The 10,823-nt window shown below is 44.3% G+C and overlaps 1 protein-coding gene across 7 annotated transcripts in view; it reads left to right on the top strand.

The window, feature by feature from the left end:
- Positions 1-10,823, top strand: part of herc1 (HECT and RLD domain containing E3 ubiquitin protein ligase family member 1) — a 39,178-nt gene that overhangs the window by 24,946 nt on the left and 3,409 nt on the right. For 5 of the 7 annotated variants that reach the window (XM_031848260.1, XM_031848261.1, XM_031848264.1 and 2 more), the window contains 14 exons: positions 788-1,056; positions 1,554-1,606; positions 1,910-2,110; positions 2,199-2,373; positions 2,970-3,237; positions 4,077-4,290; positions 5,127-5,386; positions 5,490-5,617; positions 6,795-6,931; positions 8,612-8,812; positions 8,907-9,037; positions 9,916-10,127; positions 10,255-10,375; positions 10,549-10,695. In XM_031848260.1, the coding sequence (XP_031704120.1) occupies positions 788-1,056; positions 1,554-1,606; positions 1,910-2,110; positions 2,199-2,373; positions 2,970-3,237; positions 4,077-4,290; positions 5,127-5,386; positions 5,490-5,617; positions 6,795-6,931; positions 8,612-8,812; positions 8,907-9,037; positions 9,916-10,127; positions 10,255-10,375; positions 10,549-10,695 (2,517 nt within the window). The remainder of the gene's footprint in view (positions 1-787; positions 1,057-1,553; positions 1,607-1,909; positions 2,111-2,198; positions 2,374-2,969; positions 3,238-4,076; positions 4,291-5,126; positions 5,387-5,489; positions 5,618-6,794; positions 6,932-8,611; positions 8,813-8,906; positions 9,038-9,915; positions 10,128-10,254; positions 10,376-10,548; positions 10,696-10,823) is intronic. The other 2 variants (XM_031848265.1, XM_031848267.1) reach the window with 1 other exon arrangement.

A 10,823-nucleotide genomic window follows, 5' to 3' on the forward strand; every position in this document is an offset into this window, starting at 1 on the left:
CTCTCCTCTCTTCTCCTCTCCTCTCTCCTCTCCTCTCCTCTCCTCTCCTCTCCTCTCTCCTCTCTTCTCCTCTCCTCTCCTCTCCTCTCCTGTTCAGTCAAAGTTTCTCCTCCTTGTTGTCACATGACTGTTGGTCTCAGATGAATCAATCATGACTTCATAGTTTCACTGAGGAGCTCACAATGTAATGTTTTTACACAATCTGGTTAAAGTAAACTCTTTGTTTGGGGAGATTTTAAATGACAACATGTAGAATAAAATGTTTTTTAATGAAATATCAAATGTTTAATCTTCGTTTTGGCTGCTTTAGCTGACGGAAGCATTCATCACACATGGTGTGTTCAAGGACCGCCTGAAAGATAAAGATATCAATAACTATGACCGTTTTTACAGCTTCTGGTTTTGATAAACGGTGTAGTTTTGGGGATTGTTTGGTTTTCGGGTTCAGAGGGTTAACTCGTTCTTTATCTGCACGCTGACACGCCGGCTTTATAAGAAGCTCTCTGGTTCAAACACACTCCCCTGAAAGCCCCTCACTGATCTAACTCTGGCATGGGATGAAAGACTGAACACCTTTTCTATAACTAAATTAATGAATTGGCTGTCGCTTGGAACTCAACGATGCAAAGCTCTCATTGGTTCATGTTTCGTTTGCACGGATGCTTCACTGCTCTTCTGAACTACTTTGTCTCATGAGTGTGTGTGTGTGTGTGTGTGTGTGTGTGTGTCGTGTGTGTGTGTGTGTGTCGTGTTTGTCTTCATGTGATTGTACCTCAACCCTTCGCAGCACGTATGCGAGGCCGACGACCGGGACGAGGTGGTGGTGTGCGAGTTGTGCGAGGCCAACGTGGCCAACTTCAACCAGCACATGAAGAAGAGCCACCCGGGCTGCGGACGCAGCGCCAACCGCCAGGGTTACCGAAGCAACGGCTCCTACGTGGACGGCTGGTTCGGAGGAGAGTGCGGCAGCGGTAACCCGTACTACCTGCTGTGTGGAGGCTGCAGAGAGAAGTACCTGGCCATCAAGAGCAAGGCCAAGGTCCCCATCGTGGAGAGGTACTGTTGTGTCACTGTGTGAATCAACAGCAACCACCTCCAAGCTGGCAACCCAGACCGATGACCAAGTGATTCTTTATTTTAGTGTCAGCAACGTCAAATCACATAGACGGCGACATGCACCCAAGTTTTCTTTTTCTTTCCAAGTTTTCGTTTTCTTTTGCTGGCATTTATCCATTTTAATGCCAGAGATCAGCCCCTGGTTCCTGCCAGCTTTATAATGAGTTAAAATGAGACGTCGGACTCATAGCTGAGTTTGTGCTGATACAGTAAGGAGACTTTTAAAGATGCTTATTAAAAGGAATGCAGACTGGACTCCATCAATGACTTAAATAACAGCGTTATTCTTTACCAATTTAAAATCCCTCAGTTTATTGACTGTTTTATATTCGAGTCATCAGGCAATATGTTTTATTTCTGTTTTATTTTGTTCTACTTTGTCAATGAAAGGAAGTAAAATGGAGCTCATGTCATTTTATTCTCTGATGTGTATTCAGGTATAAAGGACAGGCTCCGGACCTGCTGGGAAAGCAGGACAGTGTCTATGAAGGTACGGCGTGTTGTGATAAACAGATGTTTGGGTTCTCTTGTAAACAAGCTCAGTAATAGTGTTTGTTTTCAATTCAAACTAGATATTTCTTTTATAGTTTAGAGGGTAGGATTTAAATTTTGTTTAATATTTATTGTCGTTATTATCTACCTCATTGCCGGTGTTTTGGTTAAAGTATAAGTTGAAACATCAAAGTATGGTTTACATTTCGTCATTCGCAAGTGCCTTCATCATTTCAAGTGTAACTTGATGTTAATTCTGTGTTTGTCTTCAAATGCTCTGCGTCTGTCCGTCCCGCTGCAGAGGACTGGGACATGCTGGATGTCGACGAAGACGAGAAGCTGACGGGGGAGGAAGAGTTTGAGCTGTTGTCCGGACCGTTGGGCCTCAGCGAGCGCAGGATCGTCCCCGAGGCCGTCCAGTTCCCCGACAGCGACCCGCTGGGGGCCTCCGTTGCGATGGTGACGGCCAGCAACAGCATGGAGGAGACCCTGCTGCAGATAGGTGAGGACGAGAGCCCATCACAGCAACACGTGTGATGGTATCGGCCTGAAGTGAAGCAGTAAACTGACTGTGTGTTGTTGTTGTTCAGGCTGTCAGACCTCGGTGGATAAGAGTTCATCGGGCAGAGTGACCCTCGGCGAGCAGGCGGCCGCCCTCCAGAACCCCCACGACCGGGTGATGGCGCTGAGGAGGGTGACGGCTGCGGCCCAGGTGCTGCTGGCCCGGACCATGGTGATGAGAGCCCTGTCCCTGCTGTCCGTCAGGTACTCTTCACTAACCACTCCCTCTGGCTGGGCTCTGTGTTTACATCTTCATCTTCTTTGTCTTCTTTCATTCTTTATGGACACGCATTAGTTAAAATATTCTCAACTTTTCAGTGCGGAGTCGCACCGCTTGTCAATGTCACGCTTGACTGAGGCAGCCAGTCAAATCAAGCAAAAGGCGGGCTTTACTACTTTACTCCTGACTTCCTGATTTGATGCTGGTAGATGTGGTAGGAACGGACATTGATGTTAGCGATTTAACTATATAATTCCCTCCTCCTCATCCAACAGCAGAGCAACAGAGAGCTCGACATCTGCATTACATCTATTTGTTCTCCATTATTTCCGTTTCATCGCTCCACCGGCTCATCAGCTGTTTTGCCCGGCTCGCTTCGCCAAGAGGCGTTTTTGAAGCATCGCTTGTTGCGACTTGTTTCGCTGTGATCGGCCCCAAAGACACTTCGGCATTGGCTTCACTTTTCAGAACCAGAGGTTGCCGCCTCACTACAACCCTAAAAATGTCCTTGGCGGTTGGATGGAAGCAGCTTTCTGTCTGTTGTGTAATACGTGACTTCTCTCTCTTCCCTCCCACACAGCGGCTCGAGCTGCAGCCTCGCAGCCGGTCTGGAGTCTCTGGGTCTAACCGACATCAGGACTCTGGTCAGGCTGATGTGTCTGGCGGCAGCCGGCCGAGCCGGTCTGTCCACCAGCCCCACGTCGGGCTCCGGTCACGCCGAAAGGCCCCGTGGGGCCGCCAAGGCCAGCAAACCCATCTCCTGTCTGGCTTACCTCAGCACCGCGGTGGGCTGCTTGGCCTCCAACAGTCCCAACGCAGCCAAGCTGCTGGTGCAGCTCTGCACTCAGGTACTCCATGATTGATGATTGATGATTGACTGATTCAACACATCAGAGGCAAACATCAAATGTCTTTTTGGTGTCTCAGACAAGCAGCTAATTGATTATTGACTAAAAGTCTTTGTTTTTTGTGTTTTGGGGATTTTTTTTTGCCCTTTATATAGATTTAGGACAATAGAGAAGTAACTTGAACTGGGGATGTTGTATTTACTTTGTCATGGACATCCTTTGTTTTTGCTTGTTATTGATGGTTCCATGCTTCACCTACATTCCCCTGGGTCCTAAGCCCCTCCATGTACAGCTTCTTATCACCCTCTATGTACCAACGTACATTTATAACAAATACCACACATATTACGGTAATCAGCGTTGCATATGTGTCTGACCAAAATACTAAAAAAAGAAATGATTCCTTTAAATTATTTTTTTTAAGTTGTTATAATAAGCATATCATTTAGTTATCGCTACTGAGAATTCATCAAACATAAAAACATGACGTAGATAGGTTTGCAGTTTTCAAGGTGTATATTTCAAATTGCATCTCTTACACACATGAAGATAAAGTTGTGAACACCAGCTGAATATCTATTATCAGAATCATTATAACTGTGTTATAACTGCTGCTGTGTAAAGGGAATACTGCTGTTAACAAGAACCTGATTTGTTCAAAGTGTTTGCAAAACAAATGTTATTGCACTTTTGTTCATATAGCAGTACTTTTAAAATAAAAGGGCGCAATACACTACTTTTGAATGCATTATTGAATTTTGCGCATAACAATGCGATTAAAAATTGTAATCGTTGCCCAGCACTAATATATTTATAAAGGAATACTCTTTCCTCTCCAGAACCTGATCTCTGCAGCGACCGGCATGAATCTGACGATGGTGGACGACCCAATCCAGAGGAAGTTCCTGCCCAGCTTCCTGCGCGGCGTTGCCGAGGAGAACAAGCTCGTCACCTCCCCAAACTTCGTGGTGACTCAGGCTCTGGTGGCCCTGCTGGCAGACAAAGGGGCCCGACTCAGACCTGCGTATGACAAGGCTGATATGGAGAAAAGAGGTGTGTAGACTCAGAGTTTGTCTCATTGGGCTCTTCATCAATAATGTTTCATTTTTATGTTCATATTAGAGTAATCAAGCATCCTGAACATGGCAATGCCTCCGGTATTTAAGCCAAATTACGTACTTTTTTCTTACGTTATTGTAATTTAACCTTAAAGGGACAGTTCACTCCAAAATCAAAAACATATTTTTTTTTATTCCAACAGCTATGTCTCTGTCCATAAATCCTGACGCGTTTACTCGAGATAATCCACCGACCTTGTTGTGAGACGTTTCATGTAGGAACTATTTTCTTTCTGCTAAACTACACCTGCCAGCCGTATCACCGCTCAGAAGGAAGCATCTCCACTCGACACTGCTAGCTCACCTAACACCACGGAGCTAACATTGCATTAATATTGACATGTTGTCCACGAGAAGATGCACGCTCCCTTCTGAGAGGAGGTATAATTAAAGCCTGTGGTTCGGCAGAAAAAAAATAGTTCCTGCATGAAACTGATTTCTGGAAAAGAGACATTGCTGTTTAGTTTTTGAAATGTATTTTTTGCAATCAAAACAAATCAGTCTAGATTGATAAACAACTACAGGTAAGATGAAAATATGTATTCCAGTGATTCTGTCCTATCATGTGTTTTTCAACAAAATATAATGTCACAGAAATGTTCTCATAATTGTATCATCAGTGCTGTCTGTTCAGCTTCCATGACTCATGACTCATGACTCATTCTTGTTTCTTTATGTTCACTTGGGTCACTTTTTTTCTGTGCCTTTTGTGCTTGTCCTTTTTGTTCCTCCTCTCACTCACCGGGTCACCTTCTGTTCCGTGTCGAGCAGGTCTAATTGCGCATTTGTATGCCCACCCTTCCCATAATCCCTCCGCTGTAGGGCCTCTGGAGCTGGCCAACGCTCTGGCGGCCTGTTGCCTTTCCTCCCGGCTGTCCTCGCAGCACCGCCAGTGGGCCGCCCAGCAGCTGGTCCGCACGCTGGCCGCCCACGACCGCGACAACAACCACAGCCGGCCGCAGACCTTCGCCGACATGGCGGGAGACCTGCGGAAGTGCTCCTTCATCAAGCTAGAGGCTCACCAGAGCAGGGTGAGTCAACACGGGATCAGGAGTGTTCCCACAGCTGGGTTTGAGCTCAGAATATATATTAATAGAAACTGTTAGGTGTTAAGAAAACGTCTGTTTCACTCAGGTCATCACGTGCGGTTGGTGCAGTAAGAAAGGCCTGTTGGCTACGAGTGGCAATGACGGGACGGTGAGGATGTGGAACGTGACCAAGAACCAGTACACCCTCCAGCAGACCTGCATCTTCAACAAGGAGTAAGGCTTTCTCTAATCCAAATGTTCCACCTGCACAAACCTCGGTGTGTGAATGAAACCAGTGCTGCATTTGGAGGGAAGAGCTGTAGTACAGCTCTGGTGCCACAGAACTGATCTAAACATTACTTTGATCTCGTTTCTTTTTTTAAGTTATTTTTGTTGAACCCTCTAAACCCCAAACAGTTCCTCTCTGTGGTCTCACCTCAGTATAAAGTCCTGCTGCTCTATAGAAACAGAACCATCATGACTAGAAGTAGAGAAAACGAGAACGTGTCTTCAGTGCAGAATAACAGTTATGATGACATCAATCATAGAGAAGAAACAAAACACAAGTTGAATTTCTTTGATATTTTATTTTACAAAAATTGGTGAACAATGGAATCTATATATCCAACATGTGTCCACAAGTGTTACTAATGTTGGGAATAAATGGAGGCTCTCTGTGCTATATGTATTGAACTATTAATATTTCTACAGCCTCTTCTCCTCTCTCTCCTCTCCTCTCTCCTCTTCTCTCTCCTCTCTCCTCTCCTCTTCTCTCTCCTCTTCTCTCTCCTCTTCTCTCTCCTCTCTCCTCTCCTCTTCTCTCTCCTCTTCTCTCCTCTCCTCTCCTCTCTCCTCTTCTCTCTCCTCTCCTCTTCTCTCTCCTCTTCTCTCTCCTCTTCTCTCTCCTCTCCTCTCTCCTCTCCTCTCCTCTCTCCTCTTCTCTCTCCTCTTCTCTCTCCTCTCTCCTCTCCTCTTCTCTCCTCTCCTCTTCTCTCTCCTCTTCTCTCCTCTCCTCTTCTCTCTCCTCTTCTCTCCTCTCCTCTCCTCTCTCCTCTCCTCTCTCCTCTTCTCTCTCCTCTTCTCTCTCCTCTTCTCTCTCCTCTTCTCTCTCCTCTCTCCTCTTCTCTCTCCTCTCCTCTTCTCTCTCCTCTTCTCTCCTCTCCTCCCTCCTCTCCTCCCTAATTCAAATGAATGCTAATGTTCTGTTGATGTGTGTAAATAGGCGACAGTTTGCCAAAACGTTCCCCATAACAACTTTTCATGAGGTGATAATATGTGCTCACATTTCCCCATAATAACTTTATGAGGTTATAATACGTCAGATGTTTTTATTTTGTGCCAAATATGAGAATGTGTTGCAGCTTAAAGTGTTGGGTCTCATGTGTGTTGATTCTGTGTCTCCTCTCATCAGTGACGGCTCTTCAGAGGACGGCATGTCCGGTTTGGGGTCTCCCAGCGACCCTTGCATGTCTCCTCTGGCTTGGAGCGTCACTGGAAAATACCTGGCGTCGGCCATGGAGAAAATGGTCAACATCTGGCAGGTTAACGGTAAGCAGTTATGTTTTTCACTGGCTCCACTGGGTTCTTCTTTTATTAGAGGCCATGTTAATGATATGCTCCATTAGCGTTGTTTCATTATGAAATGTGTTCCGTGGCTCAGCTTGTGTCGGCAGAATATGAATGAGACGGCATTGAGATTTTATCGCTCCCGTTAAAAATAGATGCTCTGGATGTGGTCCAATCATTATTCACTGGCTCCCCCCACACGCCCCGCAGCACCGACCATCTGTCCTCGGCCGCTTTCAGTCGCCTCCAGGACCAACGCCCACGATTCTGATCAGCTTTCATGAGCACATTTTCTCTCTTCTGCCTTTGAAACGTGACTCTGTCTGCCATTGCCATCTTTCTGTGGTTCATTGTTGAGCAATCAGTTCGCACCAAAGTCCATTAAACACCTCGGTATATTTCAGAACCGCTTCTAAAGTTTAGTGTAAACGTACTCAACCGTTGAGAAGTTTGATGTTTTTCCTCTTATTGTAACAGAAATAAAAACAGTATAATGTCCGTGTTCCCCACAGGATGGTGGGCGGATCTTTAGGAATAACATTCAGTACATTTTAAAGTTAAATGCATCAATCTGGTGCAGAATTAAGAAGCCAGATCTGTGAAGAACTTTGTGCTCTTGTTCTAGCAGAGGGGGAATGTAACGAAGTACATTCAGGTTTTTAGGTACTGTACTTTACTTAAGTACTTCCATTTTATGTAACTTTATACTTCTACTCCACTACATCTCAGAGGGAAACATTATACTTTTCATTTCATTACATTTATTAGACAGTATTAGTCACTAGTTTGGCTATTTTGCAGATTCACATTCTTAACACAAAATATAAATAAACTAATGAACTATGATGTATTATTAAGTAGTAAATGTCCTATTATGAAGTATATAAAGTAGGAAAAATGAGCCCCGACATTAAAGTGATGAGCACTTAAATGCATCAATAATTATAATCCAATGACGTAGAGCCTAAAGTCAATGTATTTGAAATGCGTCAGTCTGCATATTGAGTGTACTTTTGGTACGTCAAGTATATTTTGATACCAATACTTTTGTACATAAAAAGTAAAGCTAGAAGAATGAGGACTACTAATAATAAGAGCAGCCGTGGATATAATAGAATAATAATGATAATAAATAGTTGATGCCTCGGCTCCTCCAGTCTACAGTCTGATCAAAAGTTTACTTTCAACTTTTCAATCATCAGAAGGAAATGTTTGAAATGTTTCTTCTACTCCTCTGTTGTTCAGAGAGATCTGTTGTTATTTTAGTTATTATTTATTATTTATTTCAACAGATAAGTCAATTTAAGAACCAGCTCTCATTTACAATGACGACCTTTCCAAAAAGGCAGCAACAGGAAGTCAATACAAGACGAAATAAAACATCTCAAACAATCACCGACAAAATGTACGACATCACAAAATGTACAACATATAAACAAAGTGTTCCTTTAGAGGAAGGTGCAGTGATCAGAGCCCATCGTCTGTCAGTCTGGTTGAACTAACTAAATAACATCTATTATTAATAAAGCGTCGTATAGAGGAGTCCTCCCAGCAGTCCATCTTTGTGGCAGCAGATTACAAACCTTCTGAGCGGTAGATTTTATTTCTCTGACCGGTACAAAGCTCCTCGCTGACCTGTGACCTCCCCTCCTCTCCTTTAAGGCGGTAAGGGCCTGTTGGATGTGCAGCCTCACTGGGTGTCGGCGTTGGCTTGGCCTAAAGAGGAGGCCGAGTCCCTGTGGTGCGGGGAACCCAAAGACATGCTGCTGGTGGGACGGATGGACGGATCTCTGGGCCTCATCGAGGTGCTGGACACCTCCAGCATGCACCGCACCGAGCTGGAGCACTGCTACCGGAAAGACGGTAGGAGCCAGCGGCGCCGTGTTCTCGGTGGTAAATGTTATTTGGAGGAAACTCTTTACAGATGTTTGATAGTAATGTTTCCTTCCCCTCTCAGTGGCCGTGATGCACATCGCCTGGTACAGTGAGGACAAGCCGTTTGCGGTGGGCTACGCAGATGGAAAGCTGCTGATTGGATCCAAAGAACCTTTAGAAAAAGGAGCCATCGTGGTCATCGACGCTCACAAGGTTTCTACTCAGTTCTACTCTTTCTAGGATTCTACTCAGCAAAGTTTGATTTGTTTTTAAACATATTTTATTATAGTTTAGTCCACTTTATTTGTTATCTGTATTTTTACTCTTTGTTGTATTTTACTTTTTCTATTTTAGTTGAATTTTCTTTATTTATTTACTCGTATTGTGATTATTATTTATTTTATACTTAATAATTGTCATTCTATTGTTCATATATGTTTATCATTTTATTCTTTTGTTCTTTGCTATTCTTCTGTTGTAATCTTTAATGAAAGAATTTCCTTTGGTATTAATAAAGTTTTATCTTATCTTTAGTTCATAAGATCACATCTAACGGGTTCAGTTAAAGTGTGTTACATGTGTAAACTCTTTGTGTACAAACATCGATTATCCTGCTATTATAGAATGTATTAAGGTTTAAATGTACAATACTCACACATATTTAACTGTTGTGATATGAAACATTTCCTTAATTGTCTTAAAATCAGATACTTATACAGAAACAAGAATATAGCAGTTAATATATAAGATAAACGTGTCTGAACTTTGGGAGCTACCTATGAAGAACGTTGTGCTCTTGTAAACAACTCTGTGATCGAGGAAACTATTTCATCATAAACACATTGGTTGTTTAGATATGAATAGTGATGTCACAACCACACACGGGGATCCTCCTGCACAGAGCTTCCTAGATTAGTTCGGATTGGATCTCTTCCCAAATCGTCCCTCGCTCACATTCCCGTCTCCTATTTTACTCGTTGACGAAAGTTTCAATAGATCTCGTCATCACGATAAATGAGATTTGATTTGGTTATCGTCACGTTTTCGTCCCTGCTCCTCGGGGCTGAACCTCTGAATCTTGTGTTTCACAGGAGTCCATCACCAGTATGAAGTGGAGTCCTAACGGTCAGATCTTGCTGACCTGTGCCAAAGAGGAGACGGTGAAGCTGTGGGCCAGTCCGGACTGTCACTCGGGCTCCGGCTGGCACTGCCTGCAGAGTCTTCGACACCCGTCCCCGGTGAACGGCGTGGCCTGGTGCGGCCTGCTGGGACGCGGCCCGAAGACTCTCAGCATGTTAGCCATGTAGGTCCTCAAGTACTCGCACCTGATCACACTCACTGGTTTTTATTGCGTTCATGAGGCGTTCATGTTGCAGTCATCCTTTAGATGAGTTCCTCAAACTCATTCTCTTTTATTTCTTTTTTTACAGATGCTGCCAGAACGGCCACGTCTCAGTCTGGACTGTTCCTCAAAACATCTCTAACTTCCCAGATTCCTCTTCCTCTGACTCTGAGGGATGGTGGGAGAATGAAGTAAAACCTAAATTCATGGTACTTACAAGATGTTGCTGTTTATTTTTAAATTCCTGGACATTCGGTGAATGTTGAAGGTGATTTTGTCTCGAATTCTGACCAAGCCTGCAGATTCATCCCAATTGATGACTATTTATTCTCTCCACACGTACATGGTCTTCTTCCACTTACCTGCCGTCCTTGTGTTGCAGTCTTCCCGGTGGTCGGGCAGAGGAGCGACGTGTGTTTTCCAGCTGAAGGGCCACATCACCCCGGTGAGAACGCTGGCCTTCAGCCCCGACGGCCTGGCTCTGGCATCTGGAGGAGTGGGAGGCCTCATGAACATCTGGTCCCTGCGGGTAAGAAAACTCACACAGGATAAATGTAAACACTGCAGATAGAAGTAACACAGATGTACACACACTCCTCTCACACCGTGGTTCATTTTGTGTGTGTGTGTGTGTGTGTGTGTGTGTGTGTGTGTGTG

Source organism: Anarrhichthys ocellatus, unplaced genomic scaffold (genome assembly GCF_004355925.1).
Source record: "Anarrhichthys ocellatus isolate YVR2014 unplaced genomic scaffold, GSC_Weel_1.0 scaffold8, whole genome shotgun sequence".
NCBI lineage: Eukaryota > Metazoa > Chordata > Actinopteri > Perciformes > Anarhichadidae > Anarrhichthys > Anarrhichthys ocellatus.